Genomic DNA, 23,316 nt, shown 5'->3' on the forward strand with positions numbered 1-23,316 from the left:
GGTGGGCGTGGCCTGTGGCTATAGCGGAGTGGTGGTTAATTTGCATATCACCCTTTTATTACATAGGATTATTTTTTCTACAAACAGCTATAAACCTGTCCTTCCCCTGTCCTCTATAATCTTTCAACTTAAAAGCAAGAAGAAACACAAAATAATTTAAAATTACTAAATTTAAAAAATGGACAAAGAACCTAAATAGACATTTCCCCAAAGAAGACATGCAAATGGCCAACAGAGACATGAGGAAAATGTGGAACATCACTAATCACAATGATATATCACCTAGCCTCTGATAAGGTGGCTATTATAAAAAAAAAATAAGAGTTGAAGAGAATTAAAAATATTAGGACCTGGAACAATGTTGGTTGGAATCTAAAATCATACAGGTCCTATGAAAAAGGGCATGGAGATTCCTAAAAAAAAAAAATAGAACATATGATCAAGCAACCTTACTTCTGGGTATATGTCCAAAAGAATTGAAATCAGGATCATACATAGATGTTTGTATTCACAAGTTCATCGCATCATCATAGGAGTGCTTTGCTTTATTGTACTTCATATATATTGGATTTTATATGTGTTTTTTCATGTTTTTATTTATTTTAGAGAGAGAAAGGAAGAGGGGGAGAGAGATAGAAATATCAATGATAAGAGAGAGAATTGATTGGCTGCCTTTTGCAGGCCTCCTATTGAAGACTGAGCCCTCTTCTGAGGCATGTGCCCTGAATGGGAATCAAACTGTGACCTCCTGGTTCATGGGTTAACACTCAACCACTGAAATACACAGGCCCAACTATCTTGGGTTTTTTAAATGGAAGGCAAGTCCCTCCAGCAGCAAAAAGATTATGACTCACTTTATTGTGATATTCACTTTATTACCCTAGTTTGGAACTGAAACTGCAAATCTCGAGGTATACTGGTATTCACAATAGGCACTATGTGGAAACAAACTAAACATCTATCAGTGAATGAATAGATAATAATAATGTGATATACACAAATAGTAGAATATTATTCAGCCTTAAAATGAAGGAAATCCTGCTATATGTTACAATAGGGATAAACCTTGAGGACATTATAGTAAGTAAAATAAGCCAGTCACAGAAAGACAAAAACTGCATGACTCTATTTACATAAGATCTAGAGAACAGTCAAACTCTTGGTAGTTGGTAGGAGCTGCAGGGAGGGGTAATGGGGCTTGCTTCTCAACAAGTATCAGTTCTAGAGATCGCTATAAAGCATTGTGCCTCGAGGTAACAATACTGCATTGTGCACTTAAAATTTGGTGAAGGGGGTAGATCTCATATCAAGTGTTCTTATCACAATAAAAAGACTGTCCCAGACATTTTAGAGTTGTAAGAATTAATCATGAACTATAGACCTGCACTAAAAGGTGGTAGCAAGATTCAATGAAATAAAAAATAGAAATAAAATAGAAAAAACTCAGTATAATCAAATGCTAGCAATTTTGGGCTAGTGAAACAGAAAAGCAAACCAACAAAGGAAAAAACAGCCTCTACCAGGCATCTTCAAATTTTTTAAAGTGGGGGCCAGATCACGGTCCCTCAGAGAGCTGGAGGGCCGGACTATATGAACTACTAATTCCTACTGTAACACCTCGGCTGCGCTCACTGCCCAAAAAACCTGGTGGACCGGATCAGATTCCTCTGCGGGCCGCAGTTTGAAGACGCCTGCGAGTCTAACCAGACTGATCAGGAATTTTAAAAGAATACACTGAGATTATCATTATCAACTATTATATAGTGACATTACCTCAATATGTATTTACAAATACCAAAAGGTTAATAAGTAAAAATAATTAATAAAATGTATGACATAATCTTTGCAATTAGATAAAATTGATAAAATTCTCAAAGGGCACAAACTCAGTTCACTCAAGAAGAACCAGATAACTTGAATTTGTGTTTAAAATATAACAAAAGAAACCCCAGGCTCAGATGGCTTCTCTGATGAATTCTGAACTGTATTTAAGGAAGAAAAAACCACCAATTCTGTACAAACTATTTCAGAAAATTGTCTTAATGCCAAAGGACACAAAATATTGCAAATAATAAAGTTTTAGACAATGCACACAGATTAAAAAATAAATCTTTAACAGACTTTTAGTAATGTGAATACAGCAACCCATAAAAAGGATAAGACATCATAGTTTAGTAGGATTTGTCTAAGATATAAAAGGCTGGCTTATCATTAAAAATAAAACATTTTCTTCACCACTTCAATAGAGGACAAATATCTAAATGATCATCTCAATAAATGAAGAAAAAGCGGAAACCGGTTTGGCTCAGCAGTAGAGTGTCAGTCTGTGGACTGAAAGGTCCCAGGTTTGATTCTGGTCAAGGGCATGTACATTGGTTGCGGGCACATCCCCAGTAGGGGGTATGCAAGAGGCAGCTAGTCGATGTTTCTCTCTCATTGACGTTTCTAGCTCTCTATCTCTCTCCCTTCCTCTCTATAAAAAATAAATAAAATATATTTAAAAAGAAAGAAAGGAAGAAAGGAAGAAAGAAAGGAAAGAAAGAAAGAAAGAAAGAAAGAAAGAAAGAAAGAAAGAAAGAAAGAAAGAAAGAGAGAAAGAAAGAAAGAGAGAAGGAAGGAGGGAGGGAGGGAGGGAGGAGGAGGGAGGGAGAGAGAGAGAGAGAGAGAGAGAGAGAGAGAGAGAGAGAGGGAAAGAAAGAGAGAAAGAAAGAACAAAAACAAAAAAAAAAAACACTTGGGGGAAAAAGATCTGAAATTCAACATTCAGTTCAGGCAAAAACTCTCAACAAATTTGGAATAGAAATATATTCTCTTGACCTAATTAAAGAAGTCAATGAAAACCACATTTCATATTATTTTTACTTGTAAAGGACTGAAGGTTCTTATTCCACAATCAAAAGATAAGCACTGCCACGGAGAATGTGGGAGAAATACGGGCAGGTCCCCAAGCTCCAGTCTCCCTTTGGTAGACCTCAAGGCAGCTGCCCCGTGACCTCCATGCCCCAGACATTTACAAGGCTCTGTATGGGTTTGGTTATGAAAGACATAGAATGGAGTCACATTTTTGTTTGACTTTAAGCATGAACTTAAGTGTTTTTATAATACAGTGTGCAATGTGGTTTAATATTTTATTCAAGAAAGCCTTTTTTTCCAGGAAAACAATTGTGAAATATTATACTCTAAGGCTGGTAGTGAAGGGCAAAAGGATTTTCCTATTTTCTTGAACATGGACTATCCACATTAGAATTCCTTGGTTTCGAAAGTAGCCACTAGTGTCAGCCTGCAGACTCAACTCAATCCAGTCAATGGGCACATTCCTGGGTTGTGGACTCGGTCTCCATTAGGGGGCATGCAGAAGGCAGCCAATCAATGATTTTCTCTCATCATTGATGTTTTTATCTCTCTCTCCTTTCTCCCTTCCTCTCCAAAATCAATAAAAATATATTTTTTTTAAAAGTAGCCACAATTTGGGAACATCACATTAAAACAACATAGCATTCTTTTTGGAATGTTTGAAAAACTATTCCTATACTGTGCCTTCTTTAAAGAGGTAGGGGACAGAGTGTTTATGGGGAGCCCAAGATAGAGCTGTGGGGAAGTGTTCACTTGATTACTTTCAGTCCAGGGGCAACGTCCAGCTGGTGGCAACCAGTGAGGAGGAAACCAGGCTGATAAATATCACAGTCTGACTCCTCTCTTTCTCCAGTTTCCAATGGATGACTCTCATTGGCTAAACCTAATCAGGAAGCCAGAGGACAAGTTGACCTTCACGGAACTCAGCCTCTTCACAGCACAGAGAAGATCAGAGAAGGGTGGAGAGCGTGTCTGCAGGAACAAACAGAAGCTATCCAGAATAACTCACTACTTTTGTTCTGTCAACATTCTTTCAACTCCTTTGACCAGGTAAAGTATATGCCTGGACTGAATCCAAAGAGCTACAATCTCAATGCCATCATGCTCACACCTAACATCTCAAATATGATCTGCCACCAGTGCTCTTCAAACAAGGTGGGGTAGGGGAAGTGATGAAAAACGAACATCGTGAAGTGTAACTGCTGCTGCTGTTGCTTCTACATCTTGTTCCCAGGCCCAAATGGATAATCTTAGCGACCTTCTGCCACCATCCCTTCCATGTTCCTCTCAGTCTCTGCCATAACCTTGGTTGAATGGACTCATGGATTTGGTAATGTTATCCAAAATTGTATTCCATCAGCCAACTATGTATAAAAAAGCCCTAGGACTTTGTATTCCAGACCCCAAATATAGCAGCAATCCATTGTACTATAGTGGTCAGGGTCAATCATTCCAGACAACGGAATTGGCCCTTTTCTGCCTATTAGCAGGAAGAGATTAAAATGGACACGAGGCAGTGTCAGCTTCCAATTTCCTAGAGCCATGGCCCTATTTTCCCCTGGACACATTTCACCATTCCTCTGAACACACTGCGATCCATAGAATGAAAAGCATTGTTAAAATAAATGGTAGGACCACCTTCACAGGTACTTTTTAGTTCCAGAACACGGCACTCTGTCTATGGGAAAGTTGTAATATATGTTCATTGGTTTTCATAAGATTGCAGACATTTCAAGTACATATCTCAAGCCAACTTGAAATGTTGAAAAATTAGTAATGAACCATGCTGTAAAATTAGTGATTTCTGTGGATATAAACCATTGTCAGATTTCCCTGTGTTGTGACCTCCTAGTTAGAAGCAATATTAAGTGGAAGAGATGGCAATGATCTGTTCCTAGGAAAAATTCCCGTGAAGCCACGCTGTCTGAATAGTTACCATGGGAATCTGAGCCACTTGTTTATCAATTTGCTTATACTCTCTGGACATGCTAAAACCCAACCTCATAAACATCAGTTCCATTTTTAAATTGAAATTCTACTGTGCATGTTTTATAGTATGATTCATTTGATCAGATAATAGCCAGGTCTCTACTGTAAATTCCAGGGAGGTCTCTACTGTAAATTCCAGACTTGCCAAAGACTCACTCTAAACAGCATATCTCTCTAAGTCACACACTTCCAATAACAACAGATCTACTGAGTCATGAAATCCAAGTGATAGAGTAGCTTGTACCAACCTGGGCCTGTATGAACGGCTTTTCCTGGTCCCGGCCCCACTGAAATCTGTAAATAATTGAAGCAACACAGCAAACACTGAGTTTTCTCAAAAATCCAAAGAAGCCCACAAGGACTATTCCTCTAGTTTTGTACTATGCAGTACCACATACAAAAAAAAAATTGTTTCTCCCATCAGTAAGGATAGATTGACATAGCACTAGACCCTAGAAAATTCAAGCGCTCAAGGCTCTTGTCTTTCACATATGCTCATCCCTCATCCTCTGCCAAGGATGTGTCTCAGTGGGGAATCTAGAATGTTTGCTTCACAAAGTCCATTTAGCACAATGTCTTTCATGCAACTGGACATCTGTGAGACATCAACATGATTAATGACACTTTAATTTATTTTAACTAAAAGTAGGAGAGATGACCTATTCTGAAGGCAAGGCGGTGAAGAAACATCTTGTCTCTAAAGAGAGTATATTACTGTTAGGATTGAGCAACAGCAAAATACGTACCCAAATTTATAATTAGAGCGGCATCAAGCTGCTTTGATAAAGATGCCACTTCTAGAAGTGTCAGATTGTATTTGTGAAAATAGCATGCTTTTACATAGTCAAAAGACTCTAATAATACAAATAAAGTCAGAGCGCCTGTTAGTATTCTTACCAGACATGACCTCTATTGCTTGTTTTTTATTCTCCCTGAATATATATTAGAGGCCTGGTGCATAAAATTCATGCACGGGATGGTGGGGGGAGGTCCCTCAGCCTGAGCTGTACCTTCTCAATCTGACCCCTCAGGGAATGCCCTACTTATGGCTTAGGCCCACTCCACATGGTTCTTTGCTCTCTGTGGGACCTGCCTACTCCATACCATGGTGATAGGCAAGCAGGCCTTACTGGGTGTTGCCTGCAGGCCCGCTCTCCTGCTCGGGGGTGGCTATAGCTATGGCTAAGCAGGCTCTGCTGTCTGCTATCAAGCTGAATGGCTACCCTCGCCTCCGGGGCCCGGCGATGGTCCCAGGAGGCTGCAGGTTTGATGCTCATACCCAGGGCCCAGGCCACTTGGTGCCCCCCTGCCTGCTTGGTGCCTATGTATGCAAATTAACCCACCATCTTTGTTGGGTTAATATGCATACTCACTCCTGATTGGCTGGTGGGTGTCACAGAGGTACAGCTCATTTGCATCTTTCTCTTTTATTAGTGTGTGTGTGTGTATATATATATATAGTTCATTTTCTATTTACATAAAGAACTTATATTATAGGAATCATTTTCTATCTTTTATATCTCTTCTTTAATTATTGCATAGAATGTGATAGTGTACATGTCCTACAGTTTAATGGCTCCTTATAGAGCAGGCTTCTAATATCCTGCTTTATAAAAACACTGCAGTACAAACCCTTACATAAGTATCAAGTATATGTGAGTCTCAGGAGATATATGTAAAAGTAAAATACTTGACTATACATAATCTAAATTTTAATAGAGTTTTCCTGCCCAAATGGATAATCTAAAGTTTATTCCCACAGGGAAAGTTTATAAGAATGCCTATTGCTCAATTATCTTTTTCCCCCTTTTCTGATGATCTTACATATGAAAGTAGGCATATCAGAGTTATTTTAATTCAGTTTTCAGAACACAAGCAAGATTAAGCACCCCTTCATATATTTAATGCCCATTTACATTTCCTCTTCAGAGAATAGCTTGTTATGAGTTTATTTATCTATTTTTTAATTTTTTGCTTATTTTAGGAGCTGTCTATAAACTCTGGATATTAACTTTTGTCTTTAAAAAATAAGCATTTTTTTATCCAAAGAGTCTTTTTTCACTTTATAGTGATTTGTCATAATGAATGCAATTTGGCATGGTCACTTTGTCAATGTCATCCTTTATTACCCTTGCTTTTGGTTTTATTTATGCATGTTCCCCAATGCCTGTTACATACATACACATTATATTAATAGAGACACAATGGTATTTCTGGAATAATTTCTATGCATTTGGAGAATAAGTGAAATTAGATTTGTGCCTCCCGCCACCTATAAAGAATACATTTCATCTCTGTTTAAAACCTGGGGGTAATACACATAATGTCAGAATGAGGCTCCAGCTGTAATGGGCACTGGTCGCACACAGTCAGCACGGAGTTGGCTTGACTTGGAGCAGTATCTGAAATCCTAGCAAATCAGCATTGGAATCTCTCTAACAACCACATGGACTATTTAGGCGCAAATCTAATAGTCACATTACATGGATGCTTGAGGCCTAATGTATTTTGCCCTTGATAAAAAAACAAACAACCAAAAACAAATTGGCTACAAGCACAATGCTTTATGCCCAGCTTTGTGGACATCAGTTAGCTTTCACAGAGGAGGCCACAGATTCCACTGAGACAAAAGGAATTTGGAATAAAACCATTATGTTTTTTAAAAAATTTAATAGTAAAAAAATAGAACAGTAATTACATTTTTTTAAGTGAAAGGGAAGAAAGAGTTGGCTTCCCGCCATGTTAGATGACTGTAAGTTTTAAACAATGTATTTAATTATCGGTGCCAGCTTCCCAGAATGCAGTCAACAGAGAGTGGCTGTCCCTGGAGCATGGAAACCGGAATAGGGCAAGACTATTGTGACAGGTTTTTCTATTAATGGCTTCATAATCCTGTAGAGACATTAATTTTCAAGAGCATGCTTATGGTGTGCCTTTTATGTACCATTATGTCTAATTTGCTTTATGCTTTAGCAGTGAAAATTATTTTCCTCCCTCCTCTTTATATGGCAAAGACAAATGAATACTCAAGTTAAAAAAAATCATTGGTTTAATTTTATTATCCTCGAGTTCATCATTAAAGTATATACTTTGTTCTGAAGTAAGGACGTAGAAATACTACCTCGTCCTTACATCACTGTAATTCATTCAGCTCCAGAAAAATGAAGCTTGGAATTAAGTTGCCATAAATGTGAAAGGGTCAGGAATAGCCAAAGCAATAGTAATAATCTCACACCTGTGAGAATGGCAATCATCAACAAATCAAATGACAAGTGCTGGCAAGGATGCAGAGAAAAAGGAACCCTCGTTCACTGGTGGTGGGAATGCAGACTAGTGAAGCCACTGTGGAGAACAGTATGGAGTTTCCTCAAAAAACTAAAAACGGAACTCCCTTTGACCCAGTGAGCCCACTTCTAGGAATATATCCCAAGAAACTAGAAACATCAATCAGAAAGTACATATGAACCCCTATATTCATAACGACACAATTCACCATAGCTAAGATTTGGAAACAGCCTAAGTGCCCATCAGCAGATGAATAGATTAGAAAAGTGTTTTACATCTACACAATGGAATACTATTCTGTTATACAAAGAAAGGAACTCCTACCATTTGCAACAGCATGGATGGAACTGGAGAGCATTATGCCAAGCAAAATAAGTCAGTCAGAGAAGATAAATATCCCATGATCTCACTCATCCTCCCTAATCAAAGAATAATATGCAAATTAACCATCCCTCAGCTACACCCACAAGCCATGTCTACCAGCCATGAAAAAAGGCCACACACTAACCTGACCAGCTCAGGGAAGGCCTGCATGGCAGTTTTACAAACTCAAAGACCTAAAGTAACCACAAAGGATGGTCTGAAATGAACACTTTAACTAAAAGCAGCTTATCGTGGGTCCCCATGTCCTAAGCCAGCATCTTCCCTGACAAAGGTCAATCTTTACCTGAACTGAGCCTTCTGGCTTTTTGCATCTAAGATAACTTGCCTGTGAAATGTCAAAACTTGTGACTTCCCTTGTTCCCCAATCACCCAGGGCACAACCAATCTGTGGGCTCCAGGACTGAGACCATAGATCCCTTCTTTGCTATTGTTATCCTGTTCATTGCTGACTGTTAACTATCCTGTTCCCACAGAAGTAAAAGAAGCATGTGTCTATCGTCTCACTTTTTATCCAATCCCAGAGCTTTCCCTGCTTTGCTTTCTCCCACCTCCCTAACCTATCACAGTGGATCCCATGTAAGCCATTATGTCTCCTCCTTTGATTGTAATCTATAAAACAAGGTGAAGAACTGCCATTCTCCAAAGCATTATCCCAACATGTTGAGATTCTGCTTCCTGGCAATTGTCCACAGTCTGGCTCAAGTAAACTCACAAAAAATTCTTTGCAGGTTTGAAGTTAACGAATGAGGAAACACAGGTTACAAAACCCTCCACTGAATGTCACGGCTAAAGTAGCATCGTCCTGGTACTCAGGAGCACAAGGAGGAAGGCTGGCTCACAGACATGCCCTCCTGTGACCCTCTTCTCTCAGTGACCCCGATAACCCCAGTGTGATCCAGCCTCCCCCTGCTCTCCCTTCCCGTGAGTTATATACCTGCTATTCAGACACAATCCACCTCTTCTCCGGTAATCCTCTTGTCGGAAGGCAGGGCCTGTTTTCCCCCTAATAAGAGCAATCTGGAGGCCCTTTATCTGCTCCACGTAGAGAAGCACTGATTTTTCTTCCCCAATTAAATCCCCTGAATGAGGCTATTCTCTTTGCATTCAGTCGCTGTTTTCAAAAGTAGACCTGGTTTTCTTCCTCAGGAGAAACTGTAAGCTTCCCACCGTCATCCAGCGTCTTCAGCCCTGTTTTATCTGCTGATCAAATGGCTTCTTCTCTAGCATGTCACTAGTTTTCAAGGAGAATAAGAAAGTCTATAAACCAATTAACCTATCTCGGCCCATGCTATCGGGTCTAGTAATAATTAATGTCGTTTTTAAACATTCGTTTAAAATCTTGCTTGGTGTTGACTTGTATTGACATAACCTTCAAACACGTGGTATCTACAGAACGTGTGAAGTGCAATTAACAAGTTTTGCTTGAAAAACTTTGTGTTTGGTTTGGTTTTTCTTGCAAAACTAGGGCTAAGAAGATGGCGGATGAAGAGCATATTTGGCACTGCATGCTTTACGAGTTCCAATTAGGAAGAAAAGCAAGTGAGGCTGCAAAAAACATCTGTAGTGCTCTTGGTCAAGATGCAGTTAGCGCCAGAAAATGCCAGCGTTGGTTTGAGAAATTTCGCGAGGGAAATTTTTTGTTAGATGACAAGAGCGGTCGAGGCCGTGTGTCCAATTTTGATCAAGAAGCTCTTCAAGCTCTTTTGGTGCAAAATCCTCAAATTACCCAACAAGAGTTTGCGACAACTTTAAATTGTTCACAGAAAACAATTTCCAATCAATTGCGTGCCCTTGGCAAAGTCCAAAAGTTTGGAAAATGGGTTTCTCATGAGTTGACTGACAACAACCGTAATCAAACAGTCACAATTTGCAGTTTGCTCCTCTCTCGTCAAAACCGTTTGCCGTTTTTAGAGCAAGTTGTTACCGGAGATGAAAAATGGGTGCTGTATGTTAATTTGAAAAGGCGGCCTCAATGGTTGGACAAAAATGAGGCTCCGCAGCCCACGCCAAAACCTGACTTGCATGCGAAAAAAGTGATGTTGTGTGTTTGGTGGAATTTTAAAGGAATTCTTCATTATGAACTTTTACCATCTAACCAAACCATTACAAGTGCAGTGTATAGTGCCCAATTGGAAAGGTTAGCCCAAGCTTTAAGAGAAAAAGAACCCGCACTGATTAATCGGAAGGGCGTAATTCTTCACCATGATAACGCACGACCGCATACTGCAAGAATCACTGCTGAAAAACTGCGCCAGTTGGAATGGGAAGTTCTCCCTCAACCTGCATATTCTCCTGATATTGCCCCTTCCGATTACCATTTGTTTCGTTCTTTGCAAAACTTTCTTCTTGGAAAAAAATTTAATAATGAAGAATGCCTCAAAAATGCATTGACCAAATTTTTTGCATCAAAATCACAAGAATTTTACAACAGAGGGATTAAAATGCTTCCTGAGTGTTGGGCACAAGTAGTAGAAAACAACGGCCGGCAACTATATTGTTGATTAAATTTTGTTGTATTGTTTAAATAAATTTGATTTAAAAAAGTATTAGAAAACGACATTAATTATTACTAGACCTAATAATTGAGCCATAAGAAATCACAGCCTTTTATGAACCACTCCTTTGGAATATAACAAGGTTTCTGTGAGATCGCCAAAGGAAATCAGCACCCATGAACGTTCTGTGTATTTGCTAATGGAAACGCCAGAGCAGATGCAGGCTGCCCTGGAATGCGTGCAGTGTCTGTTAGTTGGTATAATAGGATGTTGCTCATGCTGATTATGGAGAAAACAAAAAGGAATGACTTTTATGGCACCTCTGGGAGACCTTGATACAAGAAATACAGTCAGAATTGCAAGCTGTGTGATAAAGCCTGAAGTTTCAGGTGCTGCCTTGACACCTGTACAAGGCCCTGAATATCAACCCTGGGGTCCCCTGCTCTGGCCAGGAATATCCCCCACCCAGTGGGTAAGGCTCCCCACCCAGCTAGTTCCCCTATGAGCTGGACAGCTGCACTCATCAACCTAGTGGACTTAACGTCACTGGCAGCCTGCAGAATTCTTCACAGAAGCCACTCCCAGCCTCCCACACAAACCTCGGAGCACTGCACACCCTCCTGACTACAAACCTTCCTCCCACATTCCCTACTGGGGTTCATTTACTCTCACTGGCAACCCCATGTGGCCACGCACAGCCTGCAGCATCCTCCTTCCCCCTCATGAGTCACATGTACTCACACGTCACATATGACCAATACACTGCTATGACTCACTCTCATCTTTCCAATGCTGACTGAGTGTTTAGGGCAGGTGTCCTTCCCTCACAATGGGATGAGAAAAGTAGGCAAGAAGAACACAAGCCCATATTTGTGAGCTTGAAATACACACTTTTAAGAGCAAATGTTTTGAAAGAAACTTTTTAATTGAAAAATTAATTTACTGCTTCAATGGGGGAGTCGATAGGTAAAAATGTATATATGAACATCAAGAAATAATGTGCAGGCTTTTATGAAATGAAGTGTTTTTGCAAGAGCACATTACACAGACGAAGTTATTTGCTAGGATGTTAAGGGAGTAATAAGTGGATGCTGAGGGGGGAAAAAGGCAATAAATAACTAAGTAAACAAGAGAGGGCCCTTGCAGAAATCATAAGCAATAATGTTTCAAGAGTTAAGGACAAAATAAACAACTCTTCCCTCTGAGAGAACTCCCTGCCTAAGGAGGCAGTAACGTACTATTATAATTTGGCAAGTGTGTATGCACATTTTCATTGGTTGTTTTTGATCCCGGAAACCTATTTAATCTTGTGACCAGTGGCACTATTGACCTACTCTATGATTGCTAACTGTGCTCAATGTCTTTGAGTAGGCTAGGGACTTCCCCGAATGCATCCTGATCACATGCCAGTAATGACAATAACCGTGCTGCCTCCTTCCTCCTGAGATCCTCATGTTTCATTCTAATTGAGATGACTGTGCATCGGGAGTGATGCAAACAATCAACGATGGGGCCGCCCTCCTGTCCTGACATTTGTGAGAATGCTTCAGTGCTTAATGATTAAGAAGGATGCTGAGCAGTGCTTTATAATATTCAGCATTGCACTTAATTATGAAGCAGTGCAATTATCCCCGAAGTCAAAGCAATGAGTGGTTTAAGATACAGTGTCACCCTGACCGAGTGGTTCCGTTGTTGAGTGTTGTCCCTTCCCCACACCAAACAGTGGCAGGACCAATTCCTGGTTGGAGCACATACCCAGGTTTCGGGTTCCAAGCCCCGGTTGGGCAAGTGTGGGAGGTAACCAATCTCTTTCTCTCCCTTTTTCTCTCTAAAATCAATTTTTAAAATATATGTTTTCTATTTTGTAAAATAGAAATGGGACTAGGATTTTATCATACGTCATTTTCATATCTCCGAAATTAATTGTGTGGCTTTTCTGCTTTGGCTTCTTCTTAGAGAGACACATTCTTTTATTTCTGTTATTAGAGGTCCCGTGCATGAAATTCTTGCACTCGGGGGCGGAGTCCCTCAGTCCAGATTGTGAGAGGGCACAGGCCAGGGCGAGGGACTCCACCGGTGCACGATTGGGGCTGCAGAGGAACAAGGGAGGATGACCAACCAGGCAATGACCATGAGAGGGCTCTAGGGCATGTCCAGCCCATCTTACTCAGTCCTAATCAGCCGAACCCCAACTGCAAGCTAACCTACCAGTTGGCACATCTGCCTCCTGGTGGTCAGTGCATATCATAGCAAGCAGATGAGCGGCCTTAGCATATCATTAGCATATTTCACTTCAATTGCTTGGATGGCCAACCAGATGACCAGACACTTAACATATTAGGCTTTTATTATATAGGGTGATCTAGAAGATGCATAATATATTTTATAATATAGAATGCAAGCTATCTAATTCTGTAGCTGTTCTCAGATTAATGTGTTGAGGAGGATTATTAATAAGTGTGCCAGTCTAATTAGGAAGAGATGGCATGTTCTTTGCATATCCTTTGATGTAGGGTGTTTCAGATTCTTTTATTTTGCCTCACAAAGAGTGATCCTTTCGAGAAACCTTCAGGCCTCACCTACACCTTCCCCAGAGAGCCTCTCTATGATGGCACATCTGCCGAGTACAGTTTATATGTCTGTGCACTAACAACATAGATTTCTGTCCCTCAGGAGGAGCTGTTCTGATGCCTATGTTTTGCCCTGGTTACAAATGACATGATACATTCATCTCTGTTTACAGTGTAAATTTCCTCAATGTCTCCATGATTTAGTCATAATTTGATGTTTTGGGGCAATTACTTTGATATGAAACCTGTAAGCTCCATGAAGGTAGAGAGAGTATCTGTTTTATCTCCAGGGCCTTCCTAGTATTGCACTTAGTACATAGAAGATGCTCAAAAGATATGTGATTACTTTTGGGTTTTTCGTTACAGAGCTTATATGGTTATATATTTAAAAAATACTAATTTTATAGGAAAATGCCTTCTAATATTACACAAAATACTATAAGAATAATATTATCTTCGCCCTAGCTGATTTGGCTCAGTGGATAGAGCATTGGCCTGTGGACTGAAGGGTTCCAGGGTCAATTCTGGTCGAAGGCATGTGCCCTAATTGTGGGCTCAGTCTCCAGTTGGGGATCATGTAGAAGGCAGCGAATCGATGGATTCTCTCTCATCATTGATGTTTCTGTCTCTCTCTCCCTCTCCCTTTCTCTCTGAAATCAATAAATATACATATATATGTATATATTTTTAAAAAATAATACTATCCTCTGTGTATATTTTTCTAGTTTTATTAGGTGCAGTTGACACATAACATTGAATCTCTACATGCACAGCATGTTGATTTTATATATATATATATATATATATATATATATATATATAGTGAAATGATCATCACCCTAGCATTAGCTTACATCCTCATCACATCAAATATTTATCATTTCCTTTTTGTGGTGAGAACATTTAAGATCTACTTTCTTAGAAACTTTCAAGTATAAAATAAACTATGGTTAACTATAATCACCATACTGTACCCTGAACTTTTTCATCTTATAACTGAAAGTTTATAAGGGCTTTCTCTAAAAGTGATTCTATGGCTTAAATAAGACTTTGTTCCTTTTAAGTGAACAAAGCATCTTTGTATTTTCTTTCAATTGACTTTCAGACCCTTTGACGTGAGCTTTATTAGTACCCTATTTTAAATACAAAACAATAATCACAGAGATGATGCAGTTAACACAAAAGCATCAATTTGGTAATCTCTGAATAAATATACCCAGCAATTTTAAGTCTCAGATCTCTGCATCTTCCACTAAATGTCTATCTTTATAAAACATTCCTGCCACTTTTACATCAACCTCCAAACATCTTATTTCTAAGAAAATCATACAAAATAAACACTACAATTCATCAGAAAGCCAAAAGGCAAATGATATCACAAAACAACAGTGTCCAGCCTGAGGGCAACTTCATGGAAGACAATAGAAGTGTATTACTTATAGAAAACAAGTATATTTTCATATGCTTTTAGGTGCCAAGCAAAATAGAAAATTATCAGAAAATATCAGGCAATGCATTTATAAAAAGTTCCTCAAGGTAAATAATGCATTTTCATCTTTGATTTCCTTATACCTAGAGTAATTAATATTTGACATTAAGCATTTTCTCAGAAATGTTTTGTTAATGAAATGATAAATAATCATAATAGTTTACTTCTAAGTTTATATAGAACATTTTAAAAGTTAGAATGTAATATCAACATGTTTAACATCGGCGTTTTTTTTTAATTAAAAATGATATTAATGACTTAGTTGCAGTTAACTTAAATATTGCTCCCAAAGTATCTCACTTAGAAGTCACTTACTTGTTCACTTTTGTCTTCTTAAGGAAGGACAAAAGCACAATTCTTACCATGTGGAGTTCAACATTTAATTCCTCTGGACTTCCTGCTTCTGGGTTTCCACCTGAGGAATCAGATGCTCTCCATATTACTGTCTTTTGTCTTTTTTTAATCTTCACCCAAGGACACTTTCATTGATTTTAGAGAAGGGGGGGGGGGGGAAGAGGAACATCAATGTGAGAGAGAAACATCTATCTATCGCCTCCCCTATATGCACCCTGACTCAAATCAAAATTGCAACCTGGATGTGTGCCCTGACAGGGAATCCAATCCGCCACCCTTTGTCACATGTGAAGACACTCCCACTACCTGAGCCTCACTGCACAGGGCTGACTGTATTATTTTTAATATGTTTTATTGATTTTTTAGAGAGAGTAGGGGGGAGAGGGAGAGAGATACATCAATATGAGAAACACCTATTGGCTGCCTCTCCTACATATCCCAACCAGGGATTGAACCTGTAACCTAGGCATGTGCCCTGACCAGGAATGGAACCAGGGACTTTTTAGTGCTTGGGACAATGCTCAACCCACATAGCCACATGTGACCTTTCTCATATACCATGTACACCTCAAAAATAAGGTTTCTGTACAAACACACCCTCTGGAGCTCAACAACCCTCACTCCAGGTGTGGAAATTAAAGTGTGAGTTCAGCAAATAAAACAGAGATTGCTGTCAGCTGTTTTGAGTTATATGACCTCACAGTTGAAAGGAAAGATACACTATTCCAATTACTCACAGAATGCATAAAAGTATTCTATAACATCCTATTAATGGTCTGGTTAATAAATATTACTATTTATTTTATTTCATTTGTTGTTTTAAATTGGAGAGGTAATTCGTGCTTATTTTCTCAAGAGAAACAATTCAAAAGCAGAAAGTTAATAATCTACCTAAGTTCATATTTTCTTACTATAGCAAATCATTTGAAGTAACTATTATTATTAATTTTGTATTTATCATCTTACATTTCATGGTTATATAAACATCTGCAGGCATACTAAAGTTACTTTCAAGCACAAGTTATTCTCACCTTGAATGTTTCTGACTTTCAGAAGCTTCCTAAAATTTTATGAAACCTTAAATACTGAGATCTATTTTAACTAATGCACTAATAATCTTCCAATAAAAAACATTATTTTAAAAGAAGTGTGCCCTTTGAGATTATACATTATCACACTCAATTTACAGGAAATGCAGTTTGACCAGCACAAAATATAATTAACACAATTTTTAAGCCAAAGTTCATTTTAATCGATATTAAGTGAAAAATATAATTCTAACTAGAGGCTGGATGAATGAAAATCATGCACTTAGGGAGGAGGGAGTCCTTCAGCTCAGCCTGCACCCTCTCACAGTCTGGGAGACCCTGGGGAATGTTCCACTGAGCCTTCGGCCCACTCCCCCGCAGTCAGACATCCTTAGTGCTGCTTCAGAGGTGGAAGAGGCTTCTGCCACCACAGCTGTGCTTACCAGATGTGAACCTGGCTTCTGGCTGAGCGGTGCTCCCCCTGTGGGAGCCCACTGACCACTAGGTGGCAGCTCCTGCATTGAGTGTCTGCCCCTGGTGGTCAGTGCACATCATAGCAACTGTTCAACTGTCTGCTCCCTGGTGGTCAGTGCATGTCATAGTGAGCGGCCTTACCATATTAGCATATTACACTTTGGTTGAACGGATGACTGGATGACCGGACACTTAGCATATTAAGCTTTTATTACACTACTGTATAATTAAATTAGAATCAAGACAAGGATATTCTAATTCAATGCTATTTTATTTCAACACAAGAAGAAATACAAGGAAGTGTTGGGAAAAAATTCCTTTGACAATCTTATTTACTAAGTTTACAATTGCTGTAAAAATGCAAGAGTCTACAGGAACATGATTAGACCAATAGAAGTTCAACAATATTTTTGTAAATGAATATGTATAAAGTACTTTTCTGTATAACAGCAACAACTGATTAGAACTTGTAATTAAAGTAGATTTTTAAAAAATAGCATTGATAAAAGCAAACAAAAATAGGTATTAAGATAAATTAAATATATGCAAAACCTACATGGTGAAAACTTTACTTATAGAACTAAAATTTCTTGAATAAATGGACAGCTTTCATATAAAAATTAAAATATTATAAATGTCAATTATCCAGAAATTGATTTATAAAAATTAAAATTCTAAAATGTTTTCTTCTGGAATTTCCTATTGACTCTTCAGTTTACCAGTACATAGCAGTCCAAAGGACCAAGAGTAATGAAGATGTTCTTACAGAAGAAGTTGAGTGGAAGCGTGAGTGCTAAACCCACCTGATACCAAGGCTTCAGACAGTGACTGAAGTAGCATGCTATCCCCACAGGTAAACCGACCAATGCAGCAAAACAGAGTCACCTATGACACAGTGTATATGCGTCATAATTAGAAAGAATGAACTGCATAATAAATCATTCTGCTGAGATAGTTCTATATCCATAGGGGAAAATGTGCTTCTTTAGAGATAAACACCTGTGAAATGTTTAGACTTGTATTTTATTCCAGCGGAGACTTTTTAAATGAGCCACAAGAGCACAACCATAAAATAAACTGTTGTCATTTGACTATACTGATAACTAGAAGCACCAACAGCTTTTCTAAAGACATACAGAAGACTTTTCACCTAAACCTAGAGAAACATACTCACCCAAATAAAGAAACTTGTATAGATGACTGTGTCTTGTAGCACTGCTTGCAATGGTAAAAGATTGAAAATAAAAACCCAGTGTTCATCCACAGAACAATAAACTGCAGTATGTTTATATAAACTGATGCCATTAAGCCAAGTAAGTGAATGTTAGCTAAATGTTAACATGGATCAGTGTCAGAAAGAAACTATTGAATGAAAAATCTATTGTAGAAGGATTATGTACAGTATAATGTAATTTATAAAACAGTAACGCCAGTGGCAACAATGGCATATTAGTTATGCTTCTTTACAGAATAATTTAAAAGTGTTAAAACATTCGCCGAAACCGGTTTGGCTCAATGGATAGAGCGTCGGCTTGGGGACTGAAGGGACCCGGGTTCGATTCCGGTCAAGGGCATGTACCTTGGTTGCGGGCATATCCCCAGTAGGGGGTGTGCAAGAGACAGCTGATCGATGACTCTCTCTCATCGATGTTTCTAACTCTCTTTCTCTCTCTCTTCCTCTCTATATAAAATCAATAAAATATATATTTTTTAAAAAGTGTTAAAACATTCTTGGGCACATTAAACTGTACATCTAAGACAGATATTTTTTTTTTTGGAAGTGAAAGAAAGTTGAGTGGGAGTGAAAAATGTTCAAATTTGATAGAGCTGTGATTGATTAATGGGTGTTATATTTATCTATATGTTTGAAATGTTTTCCTTAAAAATATTCAGTATATCAAATTATTCCATCCTTTAAATTAGGGGTGTCGAACTCAATCAGAGAAGGGGCCAAAATCTAAAATCCAGCCTAAATCGAGGGCCGAATGGTTTACTGAACAGTCATAAACTGTCATTGTGATGGAAACGCAGCGGAGTGCAGTGATGACAGCGCGGTGCGGGCCACATTGCAAGGCCTGGCGGGACGGATTTGGCCCGCGGGCCTTGTGTTTGACACACGTGCTTTAAATGGATAATAACTATTGCATAAGTTTCACAGAAAATGAAGTATTTATTCTGTATTTAAGGATCACATTGTGCAATATCACTGTATAATGAAAAGCAAAATCATCATTAGATTCCCAGAATAGGAGAGAAACACTAAAACCAAGACTCCACTGTGAGAGTGACAGATTTAAATCCCTTACCTTAAACTCAGTCCAGGGCATACTTGTATACTTATCATTATTAAATAGGGTAGTATTTTTTTCTTCTATTTAAAATTTATTCACTTATCCATGCATTCTCTTTTTGTTACTGTCACTGTCATCGTCACCATCATTCTTGCCCTTCCCATCACACAGAGTTGGCAAATAGCTTGAATTATAAGCACTGGGCTCATTTCTGTGTGCTCCGATTTACCAATAGTAGTCCCAGATCCAATTCTCCATCCATTCAGGCTTGGAAATCTAAGTAAAGAGCCCTCTAATGTCTTCTCTTATAATGTCCTTCCTTTCCCAATTAATTTTCTTGAATGCAACTTTTATGAAAACTCAATAGGATTCTATAGCAGCTCTCAACAATTTGTGTTTCTGACACTAATGAGTGCTGGAACGTTAGGTGCAAAGGCAATGGAATTCATAGTTAATGTGTTTTAAAGTTTATAACCCCTTTTCATTGTTTAAATAGACTTGTTGCATACCCGACCTGTACTAGCTTACATGCTCAAAAGCTCTTGGATGTTTTCATTAAACCCACAGTTTTTGTATTGTTAGCTTGACATTTAATCATTATATTTGCCCATTCTGGCTTGACAGGTTTTGTCATATACATGTATGCATTTTTATATATAGGTATATATACATATTTATACGTAAGTATGTGTGTTGTTGTGAAGCAAAAAAGGAAAATGATTAAAATATGAGGTTCTATTATAACATGTCAAAATAGAAAAAAAAAATGTTGATCTAACCTAACATTACCTATATAATTGGACAGATAGACAAGATTCTATGTCAACATCTGTTTTTAACTCAGTACTTGTAATGTAATTATTAATTCATAGGGGTTTTAAATTATACTATTTTGCATAAGACACATATTTCTTTAATTTATTAGGTCTTTAAATATTTTAAGACATCTCTCAATCTACTCCTAGTGCCAATATGACTCCAACTTCCTCCAAAACAACAAAAACCCTTTAATTTTTCAGTCTTTCAGTTTCACAAGTCCTTGTTAATTCATCTCCAGTCAGAGTCTTTTCCTTCCAAAGTTTAAATCTCTGTGTCAACTTCCTAACATTAAACTTGTTTCTAGTGGTTAAGATTATGGAGTAAGAACACCTGGATTTGAGTAGTGTTTCTGAATCTTTTCTGCCTGTGAACTTAACCTCATTGAGTCTCAACTTTCTCAGCTATAATATGGTGATAATAATAATACTCATACATTGTTATGCGTATTAATACCTTTAAACTTTTAAAACCATGTGTAGCATTTAGTAAACAGTAAATTTTAGATATTAAGTTGTCATAGTCATGTTAGGTTTTCCCAATATCACTGGAAAAAGTGAGTTTCTTTTTTAATCAGCTATTATATCCACTGGAATCTGTAAAATTCACCAATATCAGCAGAAGACCTTCAGTAAATACTTACTAAATAAGCAAGTGAGGTTTGGAGTTTGTCTGCTTTATTTTCTGCAGAATCTCTAGTACCAAGAACAAATCTGAATTGAATGAATAAAATTTGAAAACTATAAAATAATCAGATTAAGAGAGAGAGAAAGACTACCTGTTTCTGAAATCCAACTTCTGATGTCAATAGGCTCATTTTTCTCATATATAAAATAAAAATGATCATATTGCCTAGTTCGTGGGTCTGCTGCAATAAATCAGAAAATACATTGGCATAAGTACTCAATAATGACCACCATCAATATTATGATTTTATTATTAAATATTAAAGTTATGTGTGTGTGTGTGTGTGTGTGTGTGTGTGTGTGTGTGCGCGCGCACACGCGCACGCACCTGAGTGACCATCCATCCATTGGACCATCCGACTGGTAGCTATGACATGAAATGACCAACAGGGGGCAGACGCTCTGACCAGTAACTATGATGCACACTGGCCACCATGTGGCAGATACTCAACACAGGAGCTGCCGGGCTATGGTGATTTGGCAGCTGCAGTTCTTGGGTGACACACCCGGAACCAGAGAGAAAGGAGCCCAATCCCAGAGTATGTCACATGAGAACCGCCCTCTCACAATCTGGGACCCCTCAGGATGTCAGAGAGCCGGTTTTGGCCTGATCCCTGCAGGCCAGGCCGAGGGACCCCACCTGTCAGAGGGACACTGCTCACTCTGCAGATGCCCTTTGAGCCCCAGCTCAGCCGGCTGGAGAAAGACCGTGGGAGGTTGGCTTCAGTGCGTGTTCAGCCCATCTTACCCAACCCCACCCCACTGGCCACCTTCTAATTTCCTTTCAATGTGCACAAATCCATGCACTGGGCCTCTAGCCTTCAAATAAGAGGGACGGCTTCTGAAATAGAATTAGATAAATTTTCACTTGACCTCTAATAAACTATAGAGCTTAAGCATTTTGAATCAAGGGGGGAAAGAGAATACAAAGGACCTATAGAGAACAATAGACTTCAGCTTGTTATCATAATGTGAGAACAGGGACATAACTTCCCCACATTAAACAAAGGACCAGACAAAGCATATAGAATGATGCTTTTCAGACACTGGACATAAGTTAGCACAGGAGAAAGAAAGCAAATGACTTGAGCCCTGATATTGCCCTAGCCTCCCTCTGGAGCGTCTCCAGGCTCCAGGGCAGGGAGGAAGAAATGCAGAGAACGGTGGCCTCTTGAGGTCAAAAGCAGAATTTGGATACTGGAGAGGCCAAAGCAGCTAGATTCTCCTACAGCTAAAACTACACAATGTCTGTAAGGAAATGTGAAAACATTTTTAATTACAATAGGTTAGACAAATATTAGACATGAGACTTATTAAGTAAAAATAATAAGTTGAACCTCATTATAATGAAAAACTTTTTCTCCAAAACACAATATTAAAATACAAAGGCAAGCCATGGACTAAGAGCAAATATTTACAAAATAGATAGCTACAAAGGGCTTGACTTTAGATTTTTACCTAAAATTACAAATCCATTGCTTTCTTTTATTGGCTATCTTATTATGAATTTTAAATATATACTTAATAGTTTAAGTTATATATTTAATATATAATTAACATATTTATTATAATAATTAGTTATTTAATTTAATAGCTATGAGGTAACTATGTATTTAATTTATATTTAGTATACTTTTATTATAATTACATTAATTAGAATAATTATAAGATAATTATAGTAATTTATAATCTATTTAATATATAATAAATATTAGATGTGTATATTTTAAGTATATAAAATACTATGATCAATAAAGAAGCAAAAGATACACTTCACCAAATGAATGACAAGTACACACATGAAACATGCTGAAGCTTAATCAAGCTTCCTTGAAGCTGCGCTTCCTGGAGTCAATGTGAGCTAAGAGGTGAGATGTGGCATAATGGATGCTGTCACACATTTTTAGAAAGCAAGAACTGTTAATATACCCATTGTGAAACATGACTAAATAAAAAAATGAAGAAACAGAGTAACTTGTCCAAAGTTACATGTTTACAAGTGGAAAACTTTATTCCAAGACTAATACACTTAGTAAACTAAACTTCCCTTTTTAAAATCTTTATTGTTGAAAATATTACATATGTCCCCTTTTTCCCTCCATTGACCTCTTCTCGTCCACCCTCCCACCCAAGGCTTTCACCAGCCCTTGTCTGTGTCCATGGGTTATGCGTATATGCATGCAAGTTCTTTGGTTGGTCTCTTCCACTCACCCACCTTCTCCCGCCTTCCCTCTGAGATTGTTCCATGCTTCTATGTCTCTGCATCTATTTTGTTCATCAGTTTATTTTATTCATTAGATTCCACAAATGAGTGAGATCATGTAATACATATCTTTCTCTGACTGGTGTATTTTATTTAGTATAATACTCTTCAGGTCCCTTTATGCTGTCTCAAAGGGTAAGAATCTTGTTTTTTGCGTGTTTTTTAAAATATATTTTATTGATTTTTTTACAGAGAGGAAGAGGAGAGAGAGGGATAGAGAGTTAGAAACATCGATGAGAGAGAAACATCGACCAGCTGCCTCCTGCACACCCCCCACTGGGGGTGTGCCCGCAACCAAGGTACATGCCCTTGGCTGGAATCAAATCTGGGACCTTTCAG

At 38.3% G+C, this 23,316-nt stretch overlaps 1 protein-coding gene across 1 annotated transcript in view; it reads left to right on the forward strand.

Annotated features, from left to right (window-relative positions):
* The first annotated feature begins 6,020 nt into the window (after positions 1–6,020).
* LOC118732223 (NUT family member 2G-like) overlaps positions 6,021–23,316 on the forward strand; it is a 107,964-nt gene continuing 90,668 nt past the window's right edge. The window contains 1 exon segment of the mRNA XM_045570741.1: positions 6,021–6,106. Coding sequence (XP_045426697.1) covers positions 6,021–6,106 — 86 coding nt within the window.

The sequence above is a fragment of the Pipistrellus kuhlii genome, unplaced genomic scaffold, assembly GCF_014108245.1.
Source record: "Pipistrellus kuhlii isolate mPipKuh1 unplaced genomic scaffold, mPipKuh1.p scaffold_m20_p_36, whole genome shotgun sequence".
Lineage (NCBI taxonomy): Eukaryota > Metazoa > Chordata > Mammalia > Chiroptera > Vespertilionidae > Pipistrellus > Pipistrellus kuhlii.